We start from the raw sequence: 18,503 nt of genomic DNA, 5'->3' as shown, positions 1-18,503 counted from the left end.
TACATGTTGGGCAGTAAAGGAGACTGCACAGAACCATACTGTACCCTGCAAGAGAGAACCATCAAGGTGGATGAGCACCCACCCGACACTAACCTCTGAAATCTCTCAGAAAGACAGAAATGCCAATTAAATGCTACTCCTTCAAACCCTCATAGGGACCATACATGTGTTACCAAAACCTCATTGTCAATAGCACGGAAGCCAGCTGACAGATCTAAAGAATAGTCAATATAAATACCTGGGTCCAGATCCTAGGCCCCTGAAAAATCCTTTGTGCATCACAGCAGTTATACTTATCTCCTTTGTTAAATGCTCTGAAATCTTCATATGAAAAGCCCTATAAATGGGGTAGGTATTATTGCTCGCTTTGCCTTCGCCTTGTCCCATTAACAGGGGTTGGTGATACAGGTTCATACAGCATGTGTGACAGGCACGACTTTTACAAACCAGCTGGTCAGGCCTGATGTTCTTGGTTTGAAACTGGAGTTTTCCTTCTCCTGGTTGGACTGCCTGCCACAGCTGACAAGCCCCTGGGCCAGACAGAGGCACAGAGAAGAGACGTGACTTACCCAAAGTAATGCAACTGGTGACTTAGCCAGAAATGGAACCTGAATCCCAGTCAAGCCCCCTCTCCATTGCCTCCACCAAGATAGGTATTATTATTATTAAGGTAACAGCTGATCATACCCCAACAATTACCACCTACCACAACAATTGCCAGCACAAGTTAGAATACCCATGATGCTATAATAATGGGCCCCAGAGCGTCCAAGATCAGAGAAAACTGGTAAGTTTTACTACTTGTCAATAACTGTCAAAGCTTTTCATATTATATAAATTCATCCATTTACATTTAGGACAAATTAGAAATCTCTACCTTATCAGCAGCCACATCCAACTTTGCATTCAATGCCTGAGCTTTTTTTAGATATCTGTTGACTTCCTGAATGTCTCCAAATGTGTAAAATTCTTCAACTTGCTTAGAGTAACTCTCCAATTCCTCAACAAATCGTTCACAACGTATCTAATAAAGTGACAAACAATGTTATATACTTGGGTTCAAGAGGAATTCCGCCCCTCCCGTCCCTCCCCCGCCCAGGTATAGCATTACAACATTGACTAGAGCCCAGATGTTTAAAAATATTTAGTTGTTGCTCCATACAGCATTGCAAGGTCTATGCAATGTAGATGGCTAAGTCCCATTTTCAAAAGTGACGTAAGCACTTAGGCTCCTAAGTCCCACTGAAAATCAACTGAAAGTCAATAGCACTTAGAATCTAAGGCTACATCTACACTACAGGGGGGGGGGTGTCGATTTAAGATACGCAAATTCAGCTACGCAAATAGCGTAGCTGAATTCGACGTATCGCAGCCGACTTACCCTGCTGTAGGGACGGCGGCAAAATCGACCTCTGCGGCTTCCCGTCGACGGAGCTTACTCCCACCTCCGCTGGTGGAGTAAGAGCGTCGATTCGGGGATCGATTGTCGCGTCCCGTTGGGACGCGATAAATCGATCCCCAAGAGGTCGATTTCTACCCGCCGATTCAGGCGGGTAGTGTAGACCCAGCCTAAGTGTCTAGGTCACTTTTGAAAGTCACTTAGGCCTTGCAATGCTGAATGAAGAACACCTAAATATCATTAAAAATCTGAGCCTTGGCGTATGTTATGTTAAAGTATCAGTACAGGTCAATGCCTGTGACAGATTATAAAACTATATGGACCAATTATCTGATCCAGTGTAGTAAATTCTATGCCACCTTCTGGCTAATTACCATTTTCTTAATTTTTGAAAAACACCAAACATATATGTGAGAAGTATGATACTAAGATCTGATTTGCAATCTTGGAATCAAGCCTTGTGCCCATAATGCCCCTTTCCAGTTCCATCCAGATTACAACTAGTGGTCACCAGGCCTAAGAGTTTGCATCAGGCCATGCAAATTCTTCAAGTACTCCCACTGAAGTCAGTTTGTGGTCCATACATTGGTTTACCAGACACTGAAGTCAACTGGATTACTACAATGAGTAATGTTTTGCAGTCTTTGTGAACATACAAATAATGCACCCACTGAAGCAATAATACAACTGACAAATTAAAATAATCATACTTACATTAAATACTGATAAATAAAACATTCACGGTTTACTTTTATGTGAAAAGGTTTTCCATTTCTAATCTGCATTTATCCGCTACAAAAATCAATGACACCCTCCAAAACTATACAATAATATAAAGAAAAATATTCTAGAGATAAAATACTATATGTAAAATATAACTGATTTTTTTAAAGTACAAATAAAATAAATATAAATATAGTCCACAGTAAATCTACAGTTACAAAATTGAATTATTTTAAAATGATCCTAGAAGCAATATTCACTTTTGTTAGTGAATGTAGATAACTTTCTTGTCAGAACTACGTTAGCTTTTTATTAGATCTGACACATTTCTGTCTATGTCAGTGGGGCTACTCACATGCTTTAAATTAAGCGGATGCACAAGTATTTTCAGGTTAAGGGCTTTAAAAGTTTCATACATATAACTCTTATCAACATCTATGGCGGTCCTGTACAAAGAAAGCTTACAGAATTGGGCCTAAACTGTGAAATATGGCTTATACTGGAGAAGTCATTCATGGTATGTGCAATCAAATGAATAAGAAATCAATACAAATTAGTTAATATTATATATTCTGATATGTAGTGTGTCATATGTTTATTTAATGTAATTAATTCTGCATTGTTTTTAAAAGGAGTGGTGTAAAATAAATTTTAGAAGATTATGTCCATCAATATGATTTTTATGTCAATTGTGTTATTTAAAATATTCAAATAACACAAAGGTTTTTAAAATGCTTTCATTACTAACCTTAAGTCCCTCTTGAAATTGCTCTGTTTTTTCTTTAATTATTTTTCCGTGCTCTTCAAAAATCTCTGACATTCGAGCATACCACTGAAAAACACTATTATTCAGTCGAATATCTGCTGGTGAAAAGTTTGCACACTCTATCAGGAAAGCAAGGTAATTTTTGGAGTCCACTAATTTCTGTTCCAACTCAAACATGTCCCGTGTTTCCACTTTCTGTATATATGCCTAGGGGATACAAAATTAAACAACATAAATGTCTTCCCATCAAACCCCCCAATTTCTTTAATCTGTCATATTAAACATGAAAAGTCTCTGTTCAAGATGAAGTGGGTAGTTAATACGTCTATAGTCATAGGACAAAGGAGGATTAGTGGGTTACAGTTTGCTGTAATGAACCATAAAAATCCAGTATCTTTATTAAGTCCATGATTTCTGGTGTATAGCAAAGTCAGATCCTGCACACCTTCAAAAGATGAGCCTGGAAACTTAAATTCAGAACTCTGCTAGACACCCAAAACCATGGATTTAATAAAGACACTGGATTTATGGCTCATTACAACAATCTGTAACCTATTAATCCTTCTTTGTTTTAGGACTATAGAGGTGTTAACTGTCCACTTCACCTTGCATGGTCCCTTGTTTTTAGCAGTGACATTCTGAGTACCTTTCCCAGACCTGAAGAAGAGCTCTGTGGAAGCTCGAAAGCTTGTCTCTATCACCATCAGAAGTTGGTCTAATAAAAGGCATTACCTCACTCACTTTGTCTCTCTAATATACTGGGACCAACATGGCTACAACACCCAGCAAAAATAATTAATGTGATGACACAAATTTATCAATGAAATAATACTTAGAAAGATACAATCTGTCCAGTAAAATGTTTGATACCACTATCTTTTAAACAATAGTTTATATCCAGCAGAATATAGTAATGGCTTCTGGCTCTGGGGAACACTGGTCTTTTAAAAAAATAGCCTATATAAAAACTAAAATAGCTTTGTAGCTAAAAGACAAAGGAGTTATCTGGAGGGATTTGATCCCAGTGCATAATAATAAGCCACAACTGGGAAAACTTAATATGGTGTTTATCTGACATAAAACTGCAGTAATAGAGACTCAATACTTTAAGATGGCACACATTTCAGGTCTTTTAAAGCTTTCTTTTTCACTTGAAAAAGTCTCAGAGTGTTGCCATTGTTCAGCTAGACTTTCAGAGTAAAAACAAAGCATTTAGATTCTGATTCAGCCAAGCATTCATTTGCTTGATTAACTTTAAGTATACACCTATGTTCCACTGACTTAAAATTAAGCATGTGCAAAAGTGCTTTGCTGAATAAGAATTAACTTAAGCACATGCTTAATTTTAAACATGTGTTTAAGTACATTGCTAAGTTGGAGCCTGAGTATGCCAGAGAAGCCACTGGGACTCAATCATCACACTGGTATCTATAATGTGGTGGGATTTTATAGTTATTGAGATGGATGATCACACACAAGCCACACATCTAATTTTAAATGACATTTTAAATGACAGCTCAATACATGATTTATAGGCAGAAATACTTTATATATAAATTACAGGCAGAATGTGTTTGAAAGTTTTCTATGCAGTACCATCTCTTCTCTAAGTTCTAATCAGACATTTCCCTGCTCCCCTGCAAGTTCATGTCTCTGACAGCTCAGGATATTGGGAATGAGTCCCAGTGTATTTCACCTCTAATAAACTGAATCCAGCCCAAGTCAGTAATGGTCAGAAGTTTTTTACCATTTGATCACATTATCTGTTCAAAGGCTTGTGTGATGTTGTCTAATTAAAATACAAACATGCAAATCATTATTGTTACCACTGTTATATAATTGCAACGAATCTTATACAAAGTATAACACATGGCCAGAAAGAGTTAAACAGCTTGTAGGCTAACTAACCCAAAGCCAACCTTTAAAGACATCCGAAGAAGTGGGCTGTAGTCCACGAAAGCTTATGCTCTAATAAATTTGTTAGTCTCTAAGGTGCCACAAGTACTCCTGTTCTTCTTTTTAAAGACAATGTTAGAAATGGTAATTAGGGCCATTCTATGGGTAGGCATGCTTGAACTTTGAAATGCAAACATATATTGTTAGAAGTTAGAAGTAATTCTAATTGTATGTATCTTAGATGCTACCCATGTAAACAGACAGTTCCTGTCTGTCACTATAGCTACTAATTCAGAGATCAAAAGGGAATATTAACATTTAGATGAATCTTGGGTGAAATAATGTCATTGTCTATATGTCTCTTTGAAGTTTGTGATAGACTGCCTAATGGATAAATTGCCCTATGTTAATTTGTGTAACTAATTACTGGTGAAAAGAACAGGAGTACTTGTGGCACCTTAGAGACTAACAAATTTATTAGAGCATAAGCTTTCGTGGACTGCTGTAGTCCACGAAAGCTTATGCTCTAATAAATTTGTTAGTCTCTAAGGTGCCACAAGTACTCCTGTTCTTTTTGCAGATACAGACTAACACGGCTGCTACTCTGAAACCTGTAATTACTGGTGGTGGTTAAAAAACAGAAGGTTACATCAAAAGCCTATTGTTTACCCAGGTCAAGTGGATGCTAGAACACTGTATAAAAAGACCCTTGGGTCCCGATCCTTTTTATCTCAGATATGCTTGAGGTTTCATGCAGAGGAAGCCTAAGCCACAAGGACTGAGATCCCAGTTCTGACTGGACTGCCCTGAAATATAAACATGGCCTAATTCTAAAAGAACTCTTTTCAACTACAAAGCTCCCCATCTCTGCTGTGTATCTGAACCTCAAGAACTGAACTCATGTCTGTATGTATATTGACCTTTTAACAATACTCTCTTTCCTTTTTTAATAAATTTTAGTTTAGTTAATAGAAATAGGCTATAAGCATTTATTTGGGTAAGATCTGGAATATTCATTAACCTGGGAAGTAATGTGTCTGATCCTTTGGGATTGGTAGAACCTTTTCTTTTACATGATGAAATAAGATTTTCATAAATCATCATGTTTGACTTGGGTACCTTCAAGGGAAATGTGCTGTTGGTTTCTGGGCAACCAGGTTGCAATAAAGAAGCTGTTTTGTGCTGGCTTGGTAAATCTAAGTATTAAAATATCTACCCACTTTGGGGATTGACTGCCCATTCTTTGCAGTTCACCTTAGTTGAGTGACCTCAGCTGGCCCCCACTGGGACCCCGGTCATAGCCTGTATGAAAAGAACTATTTTCTCAATCCAGTTTTTGATAGGCATGTTCTCCATTACATATACATCGCTATTGGCACCTACTAGCACTAACTGGAAGGGCATAGGAATCTAATTATCCACTTACTAATAAAAATGGGGTGTGCAGTCTTGGTCCTATTGAAATCAGTGGCAAAACTCCCACTCACTTATAGACTCATAGGTTTTAAAGTCAGAAGGGACCATCATGATCATCTAGCCTGAACTCCTGCAAATTTCAGGCCACAGAACCTCCCCCACCCACTCCTGTAATTGATCCATAACCTCTGAGTTACTGTAGTCCTCAAATCGTGATTTAAAGACTTCAAGTTACAGAGAATCCACATTTACACTAGTTTAAGCCTGCAAGTGACCTGTGCCCCATGCTGCAGAGGAAGGGGGAAAAAAACCCCAGCATCTCTGACAATCTGACCTGGGAGAAAATCCCTTCCTGGCCCCAAATAAGGCCATCAGTTAGACCATGAGCATGTGGGCAAGACCCACCAGCCAGACAACTTGGGAACGAATTTTCTGTAGTAACTCAAAGTCCTCTCCATCTAGTGTCCCATCAGGGCCATACATGAGGCAACTTGGTTAAGCTTACACTGTTGTGTATCCAAGAGCAGATCAAGACATTGGTAATTATACCTTGCTTGTAGTAAATAAGAAGAAATGTATACCTTAAGTTCCATTAACTCCTGTGTATTTGATGGAGTGGTAAGAGCTTTCTCAGCTATCTTCTCAAATTCATCACATAATCTGAAATATATAAAAGAGAGCCAAAGTCTGATATGTGTGTCTATACATGTAATGTGCTTCTCTGCCTAAATATTCAAATAAGGGCAAAAAATCATTAGTTAGTTTTTCATTCAGTCTTTACTTAAACAAAGTACAAATAACATATCTTAACATCTCTGTGCAGTATAGACAATAGTAAAAATATAGATACTTTTCTAGTGTTTACAAAATTTAGCACTGGAAATAAAATAATGTACATTTACTTATGCAATTTTAATTTGAGATTTACCTCAGGTTTATATCTTGATGATCTTTGAACATTTTGGCAACAATTTTTCCAAAAATTGCATCTGCTCGCTTTGCCAAAGTCCTAATCAATTCATCACAGTGCAGCTCAAACATTCCTAGACGAATGTACTAGAACACAAGTGTAAAAATTAACATACTTGACAAATGGTATATGAAAGAAATAATAAATTATCCTAACCAGCAGTATTCATAATGCTTTCTTTGTTGATCTATTACAATCTTACAGTACCAGTTTTTAATTAATGAAGAGTACATAAGATGTGGAGATCTTGGCACTCTTTTCAGTAAGAAATTACTAGTCTTTTGCTCTTGGTACAGGGAAAAGATTGTTAACAAGAGATGCCTACTACCATTAGTTGTAGAGGGAAGTTCCTGTATGCCTCTTCACTAACATCTCTAGTAGCAATGGTTTTGATTCAATTTAAATCTTGCTCTCATTTACAATAATAAATCCAGAATAACTCCACTGACTTGACTGGAGTAGTAATGTAAGCGAGAGAAGCATCAGGTCCTAAAAGTGTTTGTTTGTATACTCAATTCCTACCCACACAGTAGTGGTCAAATAAATCTGTGGTGTAATTCCATTAACTTCAGTGGAGTTACACTTGGAATGAATTGGGTCCGGGGTGGGGGGGGGACAAGCAGGGGAAGGATCACACATTTGTGCACTTCAGTAGGGAGTATTTAGAGAAAGCTATTGTAAAATTTTATTTCAACCTGAGTTCAAATGTTGCTAGAATTAACTCTCCAAGCCTAATTCTTCTATACCTAAAATTGCCAAATAAAAAGTTACTTATCTGTACAGTAACTGGAGTCCTTTGAGATGTGTTGTTAATATGCACGTTCCACTAATGGTGATGTGCTTGAGTTCAGAATCTTTGAGCCAGCATTGTCCATATGGCCACATGCAGTCTGAGAGTCCCTGTAGTCCACATCAAGGGCATATAAGGGCAGTGTCTGCTAATACCCATTCAGTTTCCTCTCCACCACAGAATCCCAGGTGTAAAGGACTCTGAGTAGAGGGGGATGGAGGGAAGTGGTGAAATATGCAGCTGGACAACACATCTCGAAGAACAGCAGTTACTGTACAGGTAAGTAACTTTCCATTCTTCCTTGGGTGATTGCCCACATACACATTCCATTAATGGTGTCTCCACAGCAGTGAACCTGTGCAATGCAGGTGGGAGCTCAGAGTTTTTAGAAAAACAAAGACTGCAGCACCACTTTGCCGAACACAGTGTCCGATTTGGAGGCTTCAGTAAGGACACACATTCTTGACCACCACTGTCGCCATTGATCTCAAGGTGGTATGGATCATGTCAAGGGCCACCTGAAAGCTGGTTTTGTCCACCACAGAGTCATAGAGTTCAAGGCCAGAAGGGACCACTATATTATCCAGTCTGACCTCCAGTATATCACAGGCCACCACCAGCACCCAGGACCCACATGCTAAACCCAGCAACTGAAATGAAACCAAAGCATTACAGTCCATGTGAAATTAGACTATTATATGCTATGGGGAGAGAACAGGCGGGATCTAGGGGAACCAGGCTCAAGGCCCTCACAATGACAGGGAATGATTAAATGAGATATACCCAGATAATTCTGGCAAGTGACCCACACCCACATACTGCAGAAGAAGTCATAAAACTCCCAAGGTCACCACCAATCTGACCTGGGGGGAAATTCCTTCCTGACCCCACATATAGCAATTGGTTAGCCCCTGAGTATGTAAGCAAGGACCAGTCAGCGCATCTCAAAGAGAGAATTCTTGGTGCCACCTCAGAGACCTGGGCCACCCTACCAAATGACCATCTGTAGCCAGGATTATCCCTTATGCTTCAGAGGAAGGAGATGAAAAAAACCCTCCCAGCATACGCTGGGGCAGGGGGAATGCCCTCCTGATCCCTGACTGAAACACTGAAGCATAAGCCTTAGGAACATAAGACACAAACCAAAAGTGAGCCCAAGGGTTGTCGAGCCCTGCCCCCTGCCATCGCAAGAAAATCATCATACATTTGTACTTAAATTTGTCCAGTTCTTTCTTTAAACCAATTAAGTTGTTTGCCCCCACGACTGCTACCAGGAAGCTGTTCCAGAACCTGCCCTCTCAGATGGTTACAAACCTTCTTCTATTTTCCAGCCTGAATTTGTTGATTGCCATTTATATCCTTTTGTTTTTGTGCCAACATTATCCTTTAGCTTAACTAGCTCTTCACCCTTCCTAGTATTTACCCCCTAATGTATTTATACAGAGTAATCATATTCCCTCTCAGCCTCCTTTTTCTTGACTAAATAAATCAAGCTCTTTCAGTATCCTCTGATAAGATCGGACATCTATTCCTTTGATCATCCTAGTAGTTCTTTATTCTCTGCACCAGTTCCAGTTTAAATTCATCCTTCTTGAACATGAGTGACCAGAATTATACACAATATTCCAAATGAGGTCTTACCAGTGCCTTATAATTAATATTTCTCTATCCCTACTAAAAATTAATATGGCATTAATACGTCTCTATCCTTACAGGAAATGCCTCACTGAATACATCCTTGGATTTCATTTGCATTTTTCACAGCTGTATCACATTAGTGGCTCATAGTCATATCCTGTGATTGACCACACATTCAGGTCTCTCTCCTCCTCTGTCGCTTCCAACTGATGAGTCCCCAGCTTATAGAAGAAATTCTTAGTATTAGACCCTAAGTGCATATATACTTTGTAGTTCTGAATTTCATCCCATTTTAGTTTTCAAGGTCATCCAGATCTTTCTGTGTAATATTCCGACCCTCCTTTCTTTTGATGATGCCTCCCAACTTTGTATCATCAGCAAATTTTATAAGCACACTCCTATTTTTTGTGCCAAGGTCATTAATAAAAATATTGAATAAGATTGGTTCCAAGTCCAGTCCTTGAGGAACTCCACTAGTACACTCCCTTTAGTCTGATAATTCACCTTTCAGCACAACCCATTGCCCTCTCCTCTTTAGCAAATTCTTTATCCACCTTACATTGCTGGTATTGATCCCCACCTTCCCTACTTTAACTAATTTCCAAATTTTCCAATGTGGTACTGTGTCAAACGCTTTACTGAAGTCTAACTATTGTACTTCCCTTTATTAAAAAAAAATCAGTTATTTTCTCAAAGAAGGAAATCCGGTTAGTCTGATATGATCTACCTTTCATTAACCCCAGTTGCACTACACCCATTTTCCATTTATTTCTATGAATTTTATTATTCTTTCCTTCACAATTTGTTCTAAAGCCTTGCATACTACTGAGGTCGAAAAAACAGGTCTGTAGTTGTCCAGATCACTTTATTTCCCTTTCTTAAATATAGGTATGACATTAGCTTTTCTCCAACCATATGGTACTGCCCCCAAATAGATAGACTTATTAAAAATCATTGATACTGAACTAGCTATCTCATGGGCCAGTTCTTTCAACATTCTGGGGCGAAAATTATCCTGTTGCACCTATTTAAACACGTAAAGCAATTTATGTTTTTCTTCCACCTCAGATGTGGTAATTTCCATTTCTAGCGTCTCCACCAGCCATTAGTTAAATATTGCCTTCATGCACATGTTCCATATTATAGCCTTCACTGAAAAATGAGGGAAAGTATTCATTTAGTTTTAGGGCCATATCTAGATTATCCTTAATCTCCTTCCCATTTACACTGCATAGCAGTCCAATCTCACCCTTCCTTATTCTGTTTTTATTTATGTAACTAAAAAAAACTATTATTTATTTTAATTTTCTTGGCAAGAGCTAATTTAGCTTGAATTTTAACAATTCTCATTCCATGTAGTAATCTCAATGATGTAGCTCTCTTTGCTGATCAACCCCTTTCTTCATTCCCTATAAACTCTCTGCTTACTCCTCTTGATCTCTTTACAGTTGCTAGTCATCCAGCGAAGTCTGAAGCCTTTCCCTACAAGTATTTTCCCCTTGCTTGGGATGCATATTTTTTTCAGATTGTTTTTGTATAGTTGATTTGAAGAAATTCCAAACCTCCTCCTCATTAAAATTCTTGTGCTCTTCAATCCAGATGACTTCTTTAACTAATTCCTGTAATTTCCCAAAGTGTGCCCCTTTGATATAAAAAATCCTAGGTTGACAACCAGGTTTTGATTATTCTTCCATTTAATTTAAACTGAATAAATTTGTGATCACTCAATCCAAGGTTACTAAAACTAAGACTAAAATTGCATCACCTCTTGTTGTTTCAGTGACGATTTGATGAAAAAAAATGTCATATGTTGTAACCTCTGGGTGAGCTAGAGTTCACTTCATTCCTCTTCTCCAGTCTCTAAAAAACCCAACTCCCATAGAAAAGCAGCTGGAGACCCAGAATTCAGTTTCTACGGATTTTCAGCAAAGATTGCATAGGGTCAACCTCCCCACATTCAAGTCCCAAAAAGAACAAAAGGAATCAACTTAAATAAGTACCAAATTTATAAAATCTTATAATAAAGAAACATAATAAATAATAATTTACAACATAACATGACTATTTTATAACCCACATTCATCAACTTCACGGTTATACATAAACATAAAGAAACAAAACAAATTAAATCTAACTAGGTCATTCCCCACAGAAACACAGTGAGAAGAAAGTCAGAGTTCCCAAAAGCTTAGGTTGAATTCACCTGAGTCTCAGTTAGAGTCTTTGATTACCAAACTATACAGTCAACTAAGTCAAAAGCGACATCTTCCCTCCACTTGCTTGTAGGAATCTTCAGTTGGAATCAATGCAAACTCTTATTCCTCCTCTGCTAAAATCACTGTTAGCCAGTCAGCTAACTGATTAACCAACTACTCAGTTAAATATATAGATTTGTAAAAAGACTGCTGCAAAATGTTTCAGAGTTAGGTAAAACAGCCTGCTTTCTGCTCTTGGGCTCAGCTTCTCTCAGTCCACATAGGACACGTGGCCTTTTGTGAAGCAGCTCCCCTGACTGCTTGCCCTCATGTCCTGCTAGAGGGAACCCAGATCTGAAGTCAGTCTCATAGACTTCCTCATATCTGTAAGTGAGCTTCCCTATCCTTCCTGGTTTTCAAACTGAAGGATTTGCAGATAGCAAATTTCCCAAGAATGTGCAGTTCTCCTAAGAATCATTTACAGGCATTGCTCCCTTGCATGACAAGCAATATTTAAATCCAAGGAACCTAAAAGAGGCCATCCCTAAGTCTGAGGTCTAAGTCAGAAAAACTAAAAAATAAAGGCCAGCTCCAGGCACCAGCCGACCAAGCACATGCTTGGGGCGGCATCTTGTAAGAGGCGGCCAATCTTGGGGTGTCGGGGCGGCACTCAAGTTATTTTTTGTTTGTTTGTTTTGTTTTGGCGGGGTGGCGCTCAGGAGTATTTTTTTTTTGTTTGGTTCGGCAGGGCGGCGCTCGGGGGGTTTGTTTTTGGTTCGGGTGGGCAGCACTCGGGGGGGTTGTTTTTGGTTCGGCGGTGTGGCGCTGGGAGGGTTGTAATGGCAGGGCGGCGCTTTTTTTATTTTGGGGTTTTGTTTTTGGGGGGTTTTTTTTGCTTGGGGCGGCAAAACAGTTAGAACCGGCCCTGCCCAAAAGGCAATAAAACTAGCTAACTTACTAAGAACATCTAAACTGCACTAAGTTAAATGACAAAAAGGGCGCTGCTAGCAGTGAACGTGGACAGGGAACCACTCTATCTAGAAACTAACAGGCAATGAGCAAAATTGAGTGGAGGTTGGCACGAGAGGCCCTTACACATCTTCAGCGCATACCACGAGAATGCCATACAAACACTGCTAGTCAAAAGATTCCTGAAGCACATGTTCACCATTAGTGGAACGTGCATATGGACAATCATTCGGAGAAGTACAGTTTTCTCTTCGTTGTCATGAGCTGCATTCAGGAAAACTCAAATCCGTTATAAACTTTCAGTATACTATCTTTTTACACGTGCACATTTTAAATTGTAATTACACACACACAAAACTATGTTAAAAGAATGTCATTTATTGACTCTGTAGGAATCCCTCCATCCATGCATCAAAGAAATTGGATTATTTCTATGTGTTATACAAGGGCTTGCTGATAAGAGGACGTATCATGGAGACGGATGCTTTTGAGGGTTATTCTGTCAATCCTGCTGGAAATTTCAGTGACAATTGATTTTCAGTGTTAGTACTGACCTTGCCAGTGTTAACTTATTTCAGTTTCCTTTGCACCAATAGCACTACCCCCCTAAATGTGAGGAGAGTAAGGTGGCAAAGACTGACTGGAGAAGAGTTCTGTTCCAATAGCGCTGCAGGGGGTGACAAGGGAGATAAGTCTTTGCTGACTCTGAATCGAACATGGCTCCTATGAACTCTATGCTTTGAGTAGAAGTTAATGTGGCTTTTTCTCTGTTTATTTTGAGGTGAAGAGTAGCAAAGAGCCTTTGCATTACACAGATCAAGCTGGTCACCTGCTGGGGTGATTTCCCTTAGATAAATCAATGGTTGAAATACAGGTAGACCTGGATGCCTTGCCAAATCAGCTGCAACAATTGATAGGCACTGGGTAAAAACCAGCAGCAGTACGGAAAGATCAAAGGGCAGGACACTGTATTGGTAGTGAGTCTCTCCTACCAGGAATCTAAGGTATTTCCTGTATGCTGGGTATATGGAGAGGTGGAAATAAATGTACTAAAGACCAAGAGCTGCAAACCAGTCCTGAGGCGCCCAATGATTTGTTAAATTGGGGTTGAGGTGTACAAACCCAGAAAGCGCTAGATAGCCTACAGCCTTTAACAAATGGAGAGTCTTGTCAGCCTCAGAGTTTAAAAGAGGTCACAGCCTTTGAAGGGAAAATCCTCTATAATTACTTGAACTTCCTGTGGTATCCTAGCTGACCGGAGCTGGGAGGATCTTTGCATTACTACAGAAGTGGCCATGGTGCATGCAGCAGTGTCAGAAGCTTGCAGAGCAACATGCAGGAAGTGCAATTAATCAGCTACCCCTTGAGTATAGTCTCTGACGCCTGGCACTAGATGCAAATAAAAGTACTCAAAGTCCTTGAGAGAGACTTGATATTGTGACAAAGTTCCTCCTCTATCTTGGTGGGTCCTGCGCTTATTGGCGGATTTTCTTGCCTCAGAGATTCACCATGTGGGTTGGGGAACAGCCCAGAGACCTTCCCCTATGGAAGAACCCACAGTCCAGGTCAATTGGGAGGTTTGGGGGGAACCCGGGCCCGCTCTCTACTCCGGGTTCCAGCCCAGGGCCCTGTGGACTGCAGCTGTCTATAGTGCCTCCTGTAACAGCTGCATGACAGCTACAACTCCCTAGGCTACTTCCCCATGGCCTCCTCCAAACACCTTCCTTATTCTCACCACAGAACCTTCCTCCTGGTGTCTGATAACGCTTGTGCTCCTCAGTCCTCCAGCAGCACACCCTCTCACTCTCAGCTCCTTGCGCCTCTTGCTCCCAGCTCCTCACACTCTCGCACTACAAACTGGTGAGCTCCTTTTAAAACCCAGGTACCCTGATTAGACTGCCTTAATTGATTCTAGCAGCTTCTTCTTAATTGGCTCCAGGTGTCCTAATTAGCCTGCCTGCCTTAACTGGTTCTAGCATGTTCCTGATTACTCTAGTGCAGCCCCTGCTCTGGTCACTCAGGGAACAGAAAACTACTCATCCAGTGACCAGTATATTTGCCCTCTACCAGATTCCTGTACGCCACTGGTCTGGGTCTGTCACAATATATCTATCCACTCTTTTGGATGTGGCCATTATTGATACTGGAATCTGCCACAATTCCTTTACAGGGTCGTTCAATCCCTCTTTAATAGGCATTCCAAGTCTATCAAACATGAAATTGTGCAGAATGTCTAGCAGCTTGTGAGACTTCTCTTGCGTTACCTCCAGCGGGATGTCAGGGATCTCAGCCATGCATTTCATGAACTCTTGGAATGCCTTAAAGTTGTCTGCTGGACAGGGCCTGGAGGGATTCACTGCCTCAGCAGGATGGGAGAAGAAATGAAATTGCAGCTGGGATCAATCATTCTTCCATGTATTCCTGCTGATTATCATCGCACTCCTCCTTTTCTTTTAGGATCTGTCAGTGATCTATACTGCTTCTTAGAGAAAGGGGATCTAACCCTATATGGCAGTGGCAATGAATGTTGGCTTGCGGGAGTAGGATTGCATATCACAGAGTGCCAAGTAGGGCCATAATTGATAACTATATGAATACTAGACTGATGGGTCCAGGGGAGGATAGCACATGGGTCTGTTCCTTATGAGACTCATGCCTTTTACTGCTCAGAGAGCAGCCTCTTGAGTTCCTAGCTAATTCCGAATGTGATACCCATTGTAAGAATGCTTGATAGAGATCTTGTAGGTCTCTTGTATCAAGATCTCTATCACGCATTCTTACAACTACAGTACTCACCTGTTGAAGTGAAGAAACAGATTGACAGAGCCAGAAGAGTACCCAGAAGTCACCTACTACAGGACAGGCACAACAAAGAAAGTAACAGAACGCCACTAGCTGTCACCTTCAGCCCCCAACTAAAACCTCTCCAGCGCATCATCAAGGATCTACAACCTAGCCTGAAGGACGATCCCTCACTCTCTCAGATCTTGGGAGACAGGCCAGTCCTCGCTTACAGACAGCCCCCCAACCTGAAGCAAATACTCACCAGCAACCACATACCACACAACAGAAACACTAACCCAGGAGCCTATCCTTGCAACAAAGCCCGTTGCCAACTCTGTCCACATATCTATTCAGGGGACACCATCATAGGACTTAATCACATCAGCCACACTATCAGAGGCTCGTTCACCTGCACATCTACCAATGTGATATATGCCATCATGTGTCAGCAATGCCCCTCTGCCATGTACATTGGCCAAACCGGACAGGCTCTATGCAAAAGAATAAATGGACACAAATCAGACGTCAAGATTATAACATTCAAAAGCCAGTCGAAGAACACTTCAACCTCTCTGGTCACTCGATTACAGACCTCAAAGTCGCAATACTCCAACAAAAAGACTTCAAAAACAGACTCCAATGAGAAACTGCAGCATTGGAATTAATTTGCAAACTCGACATCATTAAATTAGGCTTGAATAAAGACTGGGAGTGGATGGATCATTTGTGACGAAGTGGGACTGTTCTTAATGTTTCCTCTGAATACTGTGTGGGTACCTCAGTTTGCCCTATGCATTTCTTAAGTCTCTAGGGAGTGAGATTGTTGCAGAGCAAAGGGCCTGTGTGCATAAATAGCCGGCACTCTGTCTCCTGGCAACTAATGGCCGGGGCACTTCCCCCCTGCAAGGGGATAGCTAAAGGTGTTGGAGAACAAAGAGATCAGATGACCTCCTGGCCCGGGAAAGAGGAAAAGGCCAGAAAGGAGGGGCTGGAGTTTTTCAATCCTGGGCTGGCTGGGGAATCGTACAGAACCCTGAGGTTGGGGGCTAAGTTCCCTACTACTCAGAAGGACCTGACTAAGGGGGTCCTGTTTATTGCCTACTAGCTCTAGTGTGGACTGTGCTCCTGTCATCTAATAAACCTTCTGTTCTACTGCCTGGCTGAGAGTCATGGTGAATCACAGGAAGCTGGGGATGCAGGGCCTTGTCTCTCCCAAACTCCATGACAACATTACACAAAGTAAAACCTATTTCCCCATGCTATTTTTTTGTCCCTACTGTTACTCACACCTTCTTGTCAACTGTTGGAAATGGGTCATCCTAATTATCACTACAAAGGTTTTTTTCTCCTGCTAATAGCCCACCTTAACAAATTACCCTTGTTATAGTTAGTATGGCAACACCCATTTTTTCATGTCTTCTGTGTATGTATATCTTCCTACTGTATTTTCCACTGCATGCATCCGATGAAGTGGGTTTTAGCCCACAAAAGCTTATGCTCAAATTTGTTAGTCTCTAAGGTGCCACAAGTACTCCTCGTTCTTCTTGCTGATACAGACTAACACAGCTACCACTCTGAAACCTGAGCATGTAAAAGAAGCGGACACTGCCACAGCCCTGGACAGCTAGAAGGAACTGAAGGACATTTGGGTCCACTCTCTCTCCCTTTATGCTCTCACGTGAAAGAGGGGCATTAGGGCCGCAGGAGTGGCCCCAATGGACACTGCTGGCCAAAACAATCCAATCACACATGCACAGGGTACATGCACACCAGAAGTTGGATCCATGTGGACAATTAGTCGAGAACCACCAGCTTCTTCTAGGAAACTGATGAGATCGAAATCACTTTAAGTACTGCTAATAATTATAAACTAGCATACCTAGTACAAAACTAACTTTAAAATAAATTCAATGTCTTTTTATGAAAATAAAAATAATTTACCTTCCTAGAAGTGTACTGTATTTCCTCACTGAGGTTTTGGTACTTGACAGCTTCTTCTGTTATTTCTTCAAAGGTATGTTCCTCTGACAGGAACCGATCAATATCCTCGTCAGCTTGTTTGTTTATCAAGAAACTGTACTTATCATACAGTTTGAGATGCTCCATAGGTGCAATGCTTTCTTTGGCAATCTCTTCTTTGATCCTTCTCTTATGCTCATCCAGGATCTCATCGAGGATAATAGGTTTCAAATTAGTGGATTTAGACTTGCTTTCCGGCTTTGGAAAAACACATTATTTCTGTAACTTGTTTTACTATGTTTATCTCATGAACAATAAAAATTGCACAAAATAATCAATTAAATGTGACATAATCATGCAGCTTTCTAAACTGAATTTAGTTATGTAGGTCTTGTCTAGACAAACAGTTAGTTTGTGGAAAACTGGAGTATAAATCTACAGATGTCCAGCATGCTTCATACTAAATGTCCACGTGGACTCTGCATACTAAAAGTTCCCTAGTGTGTTCTGACCTACTGCCAAAGGACAGTTAGTGTGCAGCATCACAGCTTACCATGCACAAACTGTTCATCTACACATGTCCAAAAGATATTCCTCCTGTATGGCTACTCAAATTCAGCATCAAACTCCTTTCTGTCCTAGTTTATAAAATGGTAGTCTGAAAAGTCTCACTGGCTATCAAGAATATAGAAATGTATCATTCAGATATTGTTAGAGAATGTCAATATGCTATTTAAAAAATAAAATGTTTATTGCTATTTCAAATTTAATCTATATTAATTTTATTTTATCTGGAGAGTCACAACAACTTCAGTCTAGATAGTCTTGCTATCAACTGATGAATCGGTGATGTTCAAATTAAACTGACCAACTTCCTGCAAGTCCCTAATGAGCTTTCAAGCTTGGAGGCACAATATTTACATTCCTTAAAAAATAATCTTAATTTTATCCTTTTCCAATATTCATTCTTAAAATGAAAGTAATTATATTTGGTAGTC

At 40.2% G+C, this 18,503-nt stretch overlaps 1 protein-coding gene across 1 annotated transcript in view; it reads right to left on the bottom strand.

Moving 5' to 3' along the window:
• DNAH7 (dynein axonemal heavy chain 7) overlaps window positions 1-18,503 on the bottom strand; it is a 238,605-nt gene that overhangs the window by 173,002 nt on the left and 47,100 nt on the right. The window contains exons 12-16 of the mRNA XM_054044665.1: window positions 17,488-17,763; window positions 7,129-7,256; window positions 6,782-6,860; window positions 2,871-3,095; window positions 878-1,024 (exon numbers count right to left, since the gene is read on the bottom strand). Of these exons, the coding sequence (XP_053900640.1) occupies window positions 878-1,024; window positions 2,871-3,095; window positions 6,782-6,860; window positions 7,129-7,256; window positions 17,488-17,763 (855 nt within the window). The remainder of the gene's footprint in view (window positions 1-877; window positions 1,025-2,870; window positions 3,096-6,781; window positions 6,861-7,128; window positions 7,257-17,487; window positions 17,764-18,503) is intronic.

The sequence above is a fragment of the Malaclemys terrapin genome, chromosome 11, assembly GCF_027887155.1.
Source record: "Malaclemys terrapin pileata isolate rMalTer1 chromosome 11, rMalTer1.hap1, whole genome shotgun sequence".
Lineage (NCBI taxonomy): Eukaryota > Metazoa > Chordata > Testudines > Emydidae > Malaclemys > Malaclemys terrapin.
Note: the sequence above shows the minus strand (reverse complement) of the source record. Positions and strands in the feature narration are given on the sequence as shown.